Source organism: Chiloscyllium plagiosum, chromosome 1, assembly GCF_004010195.1.
Source record: "Chiloscyllium plagiosum isolate BGI_BamShark_2017 chromosome 1, ASM401019v2, whole genome shotgun sequence".
Classification (NCBI taxonomy): Eukaryota; Metazoa; Chordata; class Chondrichthyes; order Orectolobiformes; family Hemiscylliidae; genus Chiloscyllium; species Chiloscyllium plagiosum.
This window is the reverse complement of record NC_057710.1, coordinates 76,358,571-76,372,048: the sequence shown is the minus strand read 5'-3', so window position 1 is coordinate 76,372,048 and position 13,478 is coordinate 76,358,571. Positions and strand designations below refer to the sequence as shown.

Below are 13,478 nucleotides of genomic sequence, written 5' to 3'. Positions count from 1 at the left end.
AAGAGCGGAATTAGTCCATTGTGTCTGCTCCGCAACTCTATCATGGCTAGAGAATTTCAAAGGTTCACAACCCTTTGAGTAAAATAATTTCTCTTCATCTGGACCCAAGTGGCATTTCCCCGCAGTTTTAAATTGTGTCCCATGGTTTTAGACTCCCAAACCAGGGGATACATCTTACCTGCATTTATCTTGTCTACCCCATTAAATATTTTGTAAATTTCAATGAGATCACCTCTCATCTTTCAAAACTCCAGAGAACACAAACTCAGTTTGCCCAATTTCTCTAGAAACCAAAGAACTATATTTGCTGGAAATCAGAAACAAAAACAGTAATTGCTGGGAAAATCTCAGCAAGTCAGAGTCAGAGCTGTAAAGCATGGAAACAGATCCTTTGGTCCAACTTGTCCTAAACTAATCAAATCCCATGTGCCAGCATTTGGCATGCTAAACCTTTCCTATTCATATGCCCATCCAGATACTTTTTAAATATTGTGATTATCCCAGCCTCCACCGCTTCCTCTGGCATATACCATGGGATAATATTGCCCCTTAGGTCCCTGTTAAATCTTTCCCCTCTCACTTTAAACCTATGTCCTATAGTTTTGGACTCCCCCTTCTTGGGGAAAACACCTCAACTATTCACCCTATCCATGCCCCTCACAATTTTATAAACCTCTGTAAAGTCACCCCTCAGCCTCTGACACTCTGGGAGCATCTGTGGACAGCAATCACAGAGTTAATGTTTTGTGTCTAGTGACTGTTCTGAAGGGCCACTTGTCCCGGAATGTTAACTTTGCTTTCTTAGGTTCAGGGACTTGAAACTTTAAAGGGTTTGGATAATTAACTCTTTTATTGGGCTACAGTAAATGGAGTTTATTTTTAAACAATGTTTTGAAAACATTGAAAAGTTCAGAATGAATTCCCTTTCTATTTTTTTTTAAATCAATCCAATAATATGTAGTACGATAGAAACTCCAGAAGAAAATCAAAAGTGATATAATAAAATTTATTTTCTATTTATTTCAAGGAAAATCATTAGAAAATGTATTCTTTTTGTAAGAGTCATCTTGCAAGTTTGTGCTATTACAGACTGCATCAAGCTGTCTAAGTATTAGTAGATATACCCTAATGCCATATGACTAGGACAGAACTCATCAGTTACATGCAACATCGATTCAAGGGGGAAGAGGGGTTTTATCTTCTTTCTTTCTTCTCTTTCATGATCTTTTTACTTTCCTCCCTCCTCCTTTTGTTCACTGGATTCCGAGGATCATGTATTTCAAAAGTGTCTTCATCTTGCATGTTTGCATCTTTCACTTTTCTTGTTTGCTCCTCAAACTGGAGGATGTGGGACATCCTAGATTTGAAAAAAATTAGACGAACATGATGTATGCACATAGACTGTCTATATTATCCCATGAATCTGATAAAATTAATATAGTAGTATGTTGAAATACAAAGGTGCTTTAATTATCTAGTTATTTTAATATACAACATTAAATATTCTATGTAAAAAATTCTCAAGGGAATTAATTATACACAGACATGCAACAGACTCAAGAAGTATTAACCATAACTTAGGATTCATTCATCTTTTAGTTATACACCCAAGGAAGTTTAAATGTATGTAATTCATTAATTTGAAAGCAACAAACAGCTGCTGTCCAGTTCTAAATTTATGAAACAAAAACAGAAATAGCTGGAGAATCTCAGTAGGTCTGGCAGAGTCTGAAAGAAAGCAGAGTTAATGATTTGGCTGCAATTACCATTCGTCAGTCCTGCTGACTTCCAAGTCAGTCAAAGTTCTAACTTAAAAATATGATTCTGAGTCATAGTCCAAAGACAGAACTCAATACCCGGTTAGCATATTTGCAAATACTGGCCAAAGCTTGAAAGTGTTCAGAAAAGATTTGAAAGGATGCTGCCAGGATTGGAGGATTTCAGGTATAGGAAGAGGCTGAACAGGCTGTTAACCCTGGAGTGTTAGAGACTGAGGAGTGATCTTATTAAGGTTTATAAAATTATGAGAGACATGGATAGGGTAGATAGCATAGGCAAAGTATTTACCCTGCGGTGGGGCAAGTCCAAAAATAGACAGGTTAGGTTTAAGGTGAGATGGGAAAGATTTAGAAGGGACCTAAGGGGCATCTTTTTCATGCAGAGGGTGGTGTGTGTATGGAATGAGCTGCCATAGAATAAGTGATATTTAACATGAATGGCATGAATAGATTTCCTTTTTGTAGGTGCAATATCAGACACAGCTGCATCAGCACAGCTAGCAACAGATTCTTGATATGGCACACTGGTATTATGTAATGCTAGGATAATAACTTCCAATTTTTAGTTAATAATAATTTTAATTTCCCCCAACTAGAAGAGAAAATCAGATCAGGAGGAAGCCATTTGGCAATTTGAGCCTGCTCCACCATGCAATACGATCATGGCTGATTGTCCAACTCAGCACTCTGCTCCTGCTTTCTTCCCTTATCCTTTGATCCCTTTATCCCTACAAACTAGATCTAAGTACTCTTGAAAAAATTCAATGTTTTGGCCTCAACTCCTTTCTGTGGCAGAAAATTCTACAGCCTCACCACTGTCTCTTCATATCTGTCTTAAATGGCTTAGCCCATTTCTTAGATTGTGATCGCTAGTTCTGGGCTCCCTGGCCATCAGAAATATCCTACTCTCTCCAGTCCTGTTAGAATTTTATACAGTCGGTTTTGATGTAACACAACAGTTCTTTTCTCATACAATCTCGCGTACAAAATTGCACAATATCTGCGTCACTTAAACTAATGGGGTGGGAATCACGTTACAGCCAATACAGATAAGGAAAGTTCGCGTTCTACAAATAACTGTCTAAATTCTTCAATCGCGTTAAAGCCAATTTGCATTGAAGAAACATAATAGCAGAACAGACTGTAGGTTTCTAGGAGAACCCGCCTCATTCTTCGAAACTCCAGTGAATACAGTCCTGATCAGATTCTCTTCATATAAATAAAACAAAGAACAATGATTGCTGAAAATTTGAAACAAAAACAGAAAGTGATTGAGAAACTCTGCAGATTGGTACCAACAGTAAACAAGAAAACGGAGCTAATGCTTTAGTCGAGTATCCATTTGTTAGAACTGCCCAGAACATCAGTATGTTTGTTTCTTGGGGGACACATATGTGTAGAAAGTGTCTCCAGCTGCTTGAGCTCAAACTCAGGGTTTCCATGTTCAAGGGGCAGCTGGAGTTATTGTGGAGTATTAGGGATGATGGGAGTTTCTTAGATTATTTGTTCCAGAAGGTGGCAATCCCACAGGTAGCAAGAATTCATGATATAGGTATACGGTCCATGATATAGTGGATCGGGGTGTCTTCAGGATGTGTGCCACTCTCAAGACTAGTACTCAAAACTGGTAAGTGCTGGAAGTGGTGACACCATAATACTGAAATTAATGATTGTAAAATGAAACTGGATGGCCACTTGAGGAAACTAAATTTGTATGACTAAGGGATTTTACAGGGTCTGCATGGAAACAGACCCTTCTGTCCAACCCATCCATGCTGACCAAATATCCCAAACCAATCTAGTTCCACATGCCAGCAATCGCCCATATCTTTCCAAACCCTTCCTATTCAAATATCCATCCAAATGCCTTTTAAATGTTACAATTCTACCAGCCACCACCACTCCCTCTGGCAGCTCATTCCATATACGTACCACCCTCTGCGTGAAAATGTTGCCCCTTAGGTCTCTTTTATATCTTTCCCCTCCCACCCTAAACCTATGTCCTCTAGTTCTGGACTCCCCCACCCCCGGGGAAAAAAAAACTTTGTCTGTTTATCCTATCCATGCCCCTCAAGATTTTGTAAACCTCTATAAGGTCACCCCTCGGCCTCTGATGCTCCAGGGAAAACAGCCCCATGCTGTCAGCCTCTCCTTATAGCTCAAATCCTCCAACCCTGGCAACAGGGTTTGTAAATCTTATCTGAACCCTTTCAGGTTTCATAACATCTTTCCTATAGAAAGGAGACCAGAATTGAATGCAATATTCCAAAAGTCACCTAACCAATGTCCTGCACAGCCCAATATGACCTCCTAATTCCTGTTCTCAATATTCTGACCAATAATGGAAAGCATACCAAATGCCTTCTTCACTATCCTATCTACCTACTACTCCACTTTCAAGGAGCTATGAACCTGCACTCCAAGGTCTCTTTGTTCAGCAACACTCCCTCAGACCTTACCATGAAGTGTCTAAGTCCTGCTAACATTTGCTTTCCCAAAATGCAGCAACTTGCATTTATTCAAATTAAACTCCATCTGCCTCTTCTCAGCCCATTGGCCCATCTGATCAAGATCCCGTTGTAATCTGAGGTAACCTTCTTCGCTGTCCACTATACTTCCAATTTTGGTGTCATCAGCAAACTTACTAACTATACGTCTTATACTCACATCCAAATCATTCATAGAAATGATGAAAACAAGTGGGCCCAGTACTAATCCTTGTGGCCTCCAGTCTGAAAAACAACCCTCCACCACTAACACCCTCTGTCTTCTACTTTCGAGCCAGTTCTGTATCCAAATGATTAGTTCTCCCTGTATTCCATGAGATCTAGCTTTGCTAAACAGTCTCCCATGGTGAACCTTGTCGAACGCCTTACTGGAGTCCATATAGATCACACCTACCTCTCTGCCTCATCAATCCCCTTTGTTACTTCTTCAAAAAACTCAATTAAGTTTGTGAGACAAGATTTCCCACGCACAAAGCCATGTTGACTATCCCTAATCAGTCTTTGCCTTTCCAAATACATGCAACATCCTGTCCCTCAGAATTCCCTCCAACAACTTGCCCACCACCAACGTCAGGCTCACTGGTCTATAGTTCCCTGGCTTGTTCTTGCCACCCATCTTAAACAGTGGCACCATGTTAGCCAACCTCCAATCTTCCCGCACCTCACCTGCAATGATATAATTATTTCAGTAAGAGGCCCAGCAATGACTTCCTTAGCTTCCCACAGAGTTCTAGGGTACACCTGATCAGGTCACGAGCATTTATCCACCTTTTATGTGTTTCAAGACATCTAGCACTTCCTCCTCTGTAATACGGACATCTTTCAAGATGTCACCACCTATTTCCCTACATTCTATACCTTCCATGTCCTTTTCCACAGTAAATACTGATGCAAAATACTCGTTTAGTATCTCCCCCATTTTCTGTGGCTCTACACAAAGGCTGCCTAGCTGATCTTTGAGGGGCCCTATTCTTGCTTTAGTTACCCTTTTGTTCTTAATGTATTTGTAAAAACCCTTTGGATTCTCCTTAACTCTATTTGCCAAAGCTATCTCATTTCCCCTTTTTGCCGTCCTGATTTCGCTCTTAAGTATACTTGTACTGCCTTTATACTCTTCTAAGGATTCATTCAATCTATCCTGTCTACACCTGACATATGCTTCCTTCTTTTTCTTAACCAAACCCTCAATTCCTTTAGTCATACAGCATTCCCTGTACCTACCAGCCTTCCCTTCCACCCTTTCTCTGGACTCTTGTTATCTCATTTCTGAAGGCTTCGTATTTTCTAGCCATCCCTTTACCTGCGAACATTTGCCCCCAATCAGCTTTTTAAAGTTCTTACCTAATTCTATCAAAACTAGCCTTTCTCCAATTTAGAAATTTTAGATCTGGTCTATCCTTTTTCATCACTATTTTAAAACTAATAGAATTATGGTCGCTGGCCCCAAAGTGCTCTCCCACTGACACCTCAGTCACCTGCCCTTCTCTAGAAAAGTTTCTTGTACACACTTAACATATTCCTCTTCATCTAAATCCTTAACACTAAGGCAGTCCCAGTCTATGTTTGGAAAGTTAAAATCCCCTATCATAACCATCCTATAATTCTCACAGATAAGTGAGATCCCCTTACAAATTTGTTTCACAATTTCCCTCTGACTACTAGCGGGTCTATAATACAATCCCAATAAGGTGATTGTCCCTTTTTTATTTCTCAGTTCCATCTAAATACTTTCCCTGGATGTATTTCCGGGAATATCCTCCCTCAGCACAGCTGTAATGCTATCCCTTATCAAAAATGCCACACCCGCTCCTCTCTTGCCTCCCTTTCTGTCCTTCTTGTAACATTGTATCCTGGAACATGAAGCTTCCAGTCCTATCCATCCCTGAGGCATGTTTCTGCAATTGCGATGATATCCCAGTCCCATGTTCCTAACTATGCCCTGAGTTCATCTGCCTTCCCTGTTAGGCCCCTTGCATTGAAATAAATGCAGTTTAATTTATCAGTCCTACCTTGCTCTCTGCTTTATCCCTGCCTGCCATGACTGTTTGACTCGCCCTTGTTCTCAAATGTACCAGTCTCAGATTGATGTCTTTCCTCACTATCTCCCTGGGTCCCACCCCCTCCAACCTTATTAGTTTAAATTATCCTGAGCAGCTCCAGCAAATTTCCCTGTCAGTATATTTGCCCAATTTAGGAGCAATCCGTCCTTCTTGTACAGGTCACAAAGAGGGATTCCAGTGATCCAAAAACATGAATCCTTCTCTCATATACCAGCTCCTCAACCATGCATTCATCTGCTCTATCCTCCTATTTTTGTCCTCACTAGCTCGAAATCAGAGTAATCCAGATGTTACTACTCTTGACGATCTCCTTTTTAAATCCCTGCCTAGCTCTCTGTAATCTCCCTTCAGAATCTCAATGGTTTCCCTTCCTATGTCATTGGTTCCAATGTGTACAATAACCTCCTGCTGGCCCCTCTCCCCTTTGAGAACATGCTGCACCCTCACTGAGACATCCTTGATCCTGGAAACAACACACCATTCTAATTTTACGCTGCTGACCACAGAAACGTCTGTGTGAACCTCGGACTAGAGAGTCTCCTCACACAATTAATCTCTTGGAACCCAACGTACCCCTCATTGCATTAGAGCCAGTCTCAATACCAGAAACTTGGCTGTTCGTGCTACATTCCTCTGAGAATCCATCATCCCCTAAGTTTTCCAAAGCAGCATACCTGCTTGAAATGGGGATAGCCACAGAAGACTCCTGCACTAACTACCTACCTCTTTTCCCTTTCCTGGAGTTAACCCATCTATACTGCTGTATCTGGACTTTTCCCCCTTCCTTTAGCTGCTATCCATCACATCCCCTTGCTCTTTTACATTCCTTATTACCTCTAATTATCTCTTCAACCAATCCATTCGATCTGATAGAATTCGCAACCAATGGCATTTATTGTAGATATTGTAGATGTAATCCTCAGTAACCTGCAAACTCTCCCAAAGCTCCCACATTCAACAAGAAGAGCATATCACTCTACTAAAGACTATTTTTGCTTCTTTCAACCTACAGACCCAGAAAATACCACTGTCTTATTCCTTTACAAAACACTGCTCCAGTTTAAATGAATAGATATGGTTTATATTTTAAGTTTAATCAAGAGACATATCTCAATAAAACATATAATAAAGAACCCACTCTACTAACTACTGCAGACTTACTGTGAGGCCACGCTTAAATATTCACTTCTGTTTCTGTGCTGTGATTTCTCACAAACAGGTTCCTCCAAGATCAGTTATAAATTTCACTGTTTGTTAATTTTCCCAGAATTCAAACAGCAAAGGCAGTAACTATGCAGGTTCACTGCTATGTCAGTTTCTTTCTCTCTCTCCTGCACTGACCTCACCATGTGCTTCCTTGGTCTGTTCCTCTCCCTTTTACAACTGCTGTTGTTTTGACCTTTTTTTTCCTCCAAGGTTCCAAAACAATGCAATAGCATATAAAACAGTAATTGCTGCTCCTGGAATTCGAGGAACTCACCTCCAATATCGAAAAAGGAGCAGCTGTTACATCCAGAAATTTTTCCTGTCCTCCATTTGCATGGTCAATTAGCCTCTTCCTATCCCAAAATGAGTTTATGTTTTGTGGATAACTTTCTTAAAAGTCAGCAGCCAGCACTGTCGAGTTGCAATGGACAGCAAAGATCCAGGGCATTAGTTTCTTAACAAAAGTTGTAGGAATAGATAGTCACATCTCATGCCAGTTTAGCAGTGTGAATGTCAGAAAAGGCCAACTCAGACTTTTGATGAAGTCTAACCTCATAAATAATTCCACAATGTATGACAAACCTATCAGGGAAAGAACTTAACAAGCTTTCTCTCACACCCACAGCTCATATAAATGCATGTGAGCTATCTTCAAAGTCCAGGATTCCTTTCTTTGTAGTATCAGTACAAAGGGTGTTTCTTAGATTAAAATATTTTAAAGCTTACAGGAGGAAAGTAAATGCAATCCTGCATTTTAAACAAAGTGTAGCATGAATCTAAAAGTAATAAAACTGCAGACAATTTGCAGTTGGGAAAATACACAAGAGGAATATACAGGATGCTATAATTGTTCACTAATGCAGCCAAAAAGAAAATGCACACAATTTTTAAAAGCGATATTTTACAAATTTAGTCAAATTCTTGCAAAGGTTACTTAAACCTAGTACATTTCAGCTATTCCATACATATCTGAAATTATCAGAAGCAATCTGAAGAAGTTCCACTTTAGAAGCCTATACCTTATCAGCTACTGAATTTTAAAACTTGGTTGACAATAAAAGGCAAAAAGGAAAGAAATGCATGGTAAACTTTTTGCAGGAGTCTGCATTGTATGACTATTACTGTTGTATGAAACGTTTATAATAAGAAGGATGACTAGCAAATATGATGGTTCTCTTGAGTTGTTGAGTGAAGAAATAAGGTGCTCTCTACACCATTAGAAGGCACAGCAGAACATTGCTGATGGAAACGTTTGACCTGGATACTCAAAGGAATCTACAGAAGGCATGGTTTATAATGTCACCTACTTCGAGGAAGGCAAATGAAACATTGCTATTTATTGCAAGGGGAATGGAACATAGAGTTGACAGGTTTTAACAAAGCTGGTGGAAATGGAATGCTGTGTATAGTTTTGGTTTCCTTATTTGAAAAAAAGGCGTAATTGTTTTCAGAGTCAGAGGCAGTTCATTTGATTCAGTCCTAGGATGAAGGGCAATTGTTTTATTTGATCATGGGATGCGATCATTGCCAGTTAGACCTGCCATTAACAATTTTTAATTAACCTGTTTAGACACGTTATAGCACACATCTGGAACTTGAGCACAGACTTTCTAACACACAGAGGTCAGGACACTGCAACTACACAAGAACCTTAGTAAGCTGGGATATATTGCTTATCCCTAATTGCCCTGGAGAACATGGTGGGGAGGTGCCTTTTTTTAACCACAGCAGTTCCTGACGGTAGGGACAACCACAGGACTGTTTGGAAGAGAAATCCAAGACTTCAACCCAACAACAGCAAAGAAAAAGTGATATAATTCCAAGTAAGGATGGTGTGTTGCTTGTAGTTGGTGGTATTACCAAGCATTTACTGCTCTCGTTCTTCTAACTGTTAGAAATTGCATATTTCTAAGGTGTTTCCAAGGTGCCTTGGTGAGATACTGCAGTAAATTGTGGATTGGACATGCAGCTGTAACTATGCAATGGTGGTGATAGGAATGAATGTTGAAGGTGGCAGATAGGATACCAGTAAAGCAAGCTATTTTCTTCTGGATGGTGTTAAGATGAATCAAAAGACAGACAATTGTGAAATAGAGAGAGACTCTAAAAAAGTGCAGCGCAGAATAATCTGGGTGCTCTTCTATGTGAAACACAAAACCTAACATGAAGTTTCAGAAAGTAGTTAAGGTAAATGGAATTTTGGCCTTTATTTCTAGGGAGTTGGAGTTTAATCTGTACGTTTGACGACTCCGCACCAGTAAGCTGCCCCTTCACCTGACAAAGGAATAGCGCTCCAAAAGCTTGTAATTTCAGATCAACCTGTTGAACCATAACCTGGTGTTATGTGACTTCTGACTTTGTCCATCACAATCCAAAATTGGCACCTCCACATCATTTAAAATTATGATGCAAAGGGGCTCAAAGCCCTAATGCTACTCCTTTTTATGTTCTTGAGAGTTGCTTGAACTGCACTTAATCAGGCAAGTCAAGAGTACTTCATCACATTCCTGACCTTTGCTTGTAGATGTTGGACAGATTTGGGGAAAGAGGAAGTGCAGAATTCTGAGCCTGTGGCATGTTCTTATATTCTCTTAACGCTGGACCAGTTAAGTTTCTGATCAATGCTAAACCCGAATCTTGATCGTGCAAGATTCAGTGATGATAACGCCATTAAACATCAAAGGATGATTGTTAGATTTTCTCTTGTTTGACATTTTGGTCATTATTTGAAAGTTGATTTTTTTTCCTTTTAGTAGTGTTAGTGTAAGATTTCCTTCTTCAGATGATAGTGAATGTTGGGTCTTTAAATTTATTCAAGGCTGAGTTAGACAGATTTTAAGGAAGGATGCAGATTGAAAAATGGATCTGAGACCACAAGAAATCAGTTGTAATTTATTGAATGGTGGGACAGATGCAGGTGATCAAATTCGATTTAGTGAACAAGTTGGTGTAGTATGTTTCATGTCTTAAGATTCAAGGACACATTGTACTTTGGGTCACCCCTGACATTTCACATGTAACAAGTCTGTCAAAAATTATGCTGTATGCAGATTTTCAGTTGAGTACTGTTCCTTATCTTCAAGAGAGTCAAACGTTTTCATTGCTAGGTCCTCAGCTATGCCTCCTTCTGGTGATACACCGAAACCGGGTCCTGTGGATGCCCAGGCTAAATCTACAGATGGACAGATTGGAGGTTTGGTCCCCTAGATATGATCCCCATCAGCATGTGAAAATGCCCTGCCATTCTTGAACCAAACTCCTAATGATGAGTGAATTGCTTGACTGCCCTGCGAATACCATGAGAGGGTTGAAGGTTAAAGGGGAAAAAAACTGATATAAATTCTGGAGTGGAGGCCAAAGGTGGACTGATGGCCGAATGTGTCATCTTTCTGGTAACTGCTGCAACCAAGCTGGTAACAAAATAGTGCTTTGCATTCCTTTGTAATCAACTGGGAAAATCGAGAAGGGGATCTTGACATTTGGGTAGCCAGGATCTGCATGACTTTTGGCCAGGATTGCATCCTGGTGAGAAAAGTCCTGTTTTGCTGCAGGACACTTATATATTACAGGATCAGCAGTTACACATTATAAGCCCGGCTTGACAGAGGATGCGGTGAGCTGTCACTGAAGCTGGGTAGGACCATTATGTCCCAATAGTCAGCTTCTATCCACCTCAACTCAACCAGTCCTGAATTGTCACAATCTGCTTCAATGGACGCTTGGAACTTTGAATCTTTGCTCAACAAATGGATGGAATTTACTGCACCAGACAAACAAACAAAACGAAAGGTGATGTCAACTCACCAACTGACTAGCCAGAACACGAGGACAATGTCTGATGACTATTTGCAGCTGGTGAATAACATGCAAGACAACTACAATTGACATGGAACTGATAGGCTGAGTATCAATATAATTTCCTTCCAGCGGCAAGGCTGGCCAAGGGCACATCATTGAAGAAAAACATTACATATTCAGCTGGAGTAAAGGTTCAGAGGAAATACATGAGCAAGATATAGGCTTTGCTGGAAGGAAGTGACGATACTCAATAACAGAACCCTCCACAAATGGCGGGGAATGCATTCACTCAATCCACTTGCAATTCAAACAGGACGAGATTTGTCTCACATGAATTCCAGAGGTGAGTTGACAGTGACATCAATACCTTATTTGAACAAGTGTGGAATCAAAGAGCCCTCACAAAACTGGAATCAATTAGAATCCAGCACCATCTGCAACTCCTCAAATACTGAAACATGTTCAAATGCAACAAGACCTGGACAATATCCAGCCTTGGGCTGAAAAGTGGTAAGTAATATTCACACCATACAAATGCCAGGCAATGACCATGTCCAATATGAGGCAACTGAACCACCACTCCTTACCATCACCAAATTCCACATTATCAATATCCTGGGGGTTACCATTCACCAGAAACTCATTTGAACTCACTATACAAATGCAGTGGCTACAACAGTAGGTCAGAGGTTAGGAATACTCTAGAGAGGAACTCACCTCCTGACTCACCAAAGGGTGGAGAAACTGAGGACTACATATGCTGGAGATCAGAGTCAAGAGTGTGGTTCTGGAAAAGCACAGCAGATCAGGCAGCATCTGAGGAACAGGAGAATCAACTTTTCAGGCACAAACCCTTCATGAGAAATGAGCTAATTCCTGATGAAGGACTTATGTCTGAAACACTGATTCGTCTGCTCCTCGGATGCTGCCTGACTTGCTGTGCTTTTCCGGCACCACACTCTCAACTCACCAAAGCATTTCCACCATAAATGAGGCACAAGTCAGGAGTGTGAGGGAATATTCCTCAGTTGCCTGGATAAGTGCAGCTTCAACAAACTCAAGAAGTGAGGCACCACACAGGATAAAGCAACCTGCTTAACTGGCACCATGTTCACAAATATTCAAGCTCTTTACCACTGACACTTAGTAGCAGCGTGCATTATTTATTAGATGCACTGCAGAAATTCATCAGAGATCCAGACAGCATTTTCCAAATTCATCCATCCAGAAGGAGAATTGTAGCAGACACATGGGAACTCCACCACCTTCAAGTTTCTCTCCAAGCCAAATGCCAACCTGACTTGGAAATATATTGCTATTCCTTCAGTGTCACTTGGTTGGAATTCTACAGTTCCCTTCCTAACAGCATTGTGGATTTACCTACAGCAGAAGGACTGCAGCAGTTCAAGATGGAAGCTCACTACCACTTTCCAAAGGGCAACCGATAAATGCCGGCCTAACCAGCAACACCCACATCTCACAAATGAATGATATAAAATATGAATTTATCTGCATACACTCCTTGCTAATTCAGTGGGTTCTGCATAGGCTCAGCTACATTGTCATCTGAAAACCTTATGTATGGTGAATTTGCCAATGGATCATGACCTGTGATGTAAACAAAACACACTGATGGCTGAGAGCTCAGAAGGCTGAGTGTTTGAAAAGGCATTGAAAGAGGTGAGTAGAAATCAAAAGTTTACTTGGGTGAGAAATGGCCCAGAGAAAACACAAAACGGCAAACTTTGCACTTCAGAATCCACTGAGTTCCTTTGTCTGAAGGTCTTAGAACACATAAAAGTAGATAAATCCGTGGGACCTGATCAGGAGCTTCCCAGAGCTTTGTGGGAAGCTAGGGAAGAGATTGCAGTGCTCCTTGCCGAGATACTTGTGTCATGGATAGCCTTGGGTGAGGTACTGGAAGGTGGGAGGTTGGCTATGTTATGCCACTATTTAAGGAAGGCTGTAAGGAAAAGCCAAGGAAGTATAGTCCGATGAGCCTTATGTCAGTGGTAGGTACATTGTGGGAGGGATTTCTGAGGGACAGGATTTGCATGCATCTGGAAAGGCCAGGCCTGATTCGGGATAGTCAGCATGGCTTTGTGCATGGGAAATTGTACCTCACTAAC

General features: G+C 40.7%; 1 protein-coding gene across 1 annotated transcript in view; it reads right to left on the bottom strand.

Moving 5' to 3' along the window:
• Positions 1 to 992: 992 nt before the first annotated feature.
• cwc27 (CWC27 spliceosome associated cyclophilin) overlaps positions 993 to 13,478 on the bottom strand; it is a 273,662-nt gene continuing 261,176 nt past the window's right edge. The window contains exon 14 of the mRNA XM_043689542.1: positions 993 to 1,357. Within this exon, the coding sequence (XP_043545477.1) occupies positions 1,195 to 1,357 (163 nt within the window). The 3' untranslated portion in view covers positions 993 to 1,194. The remainder of the gene's footprint in view (positions 1,358 to 13,478) is intronic.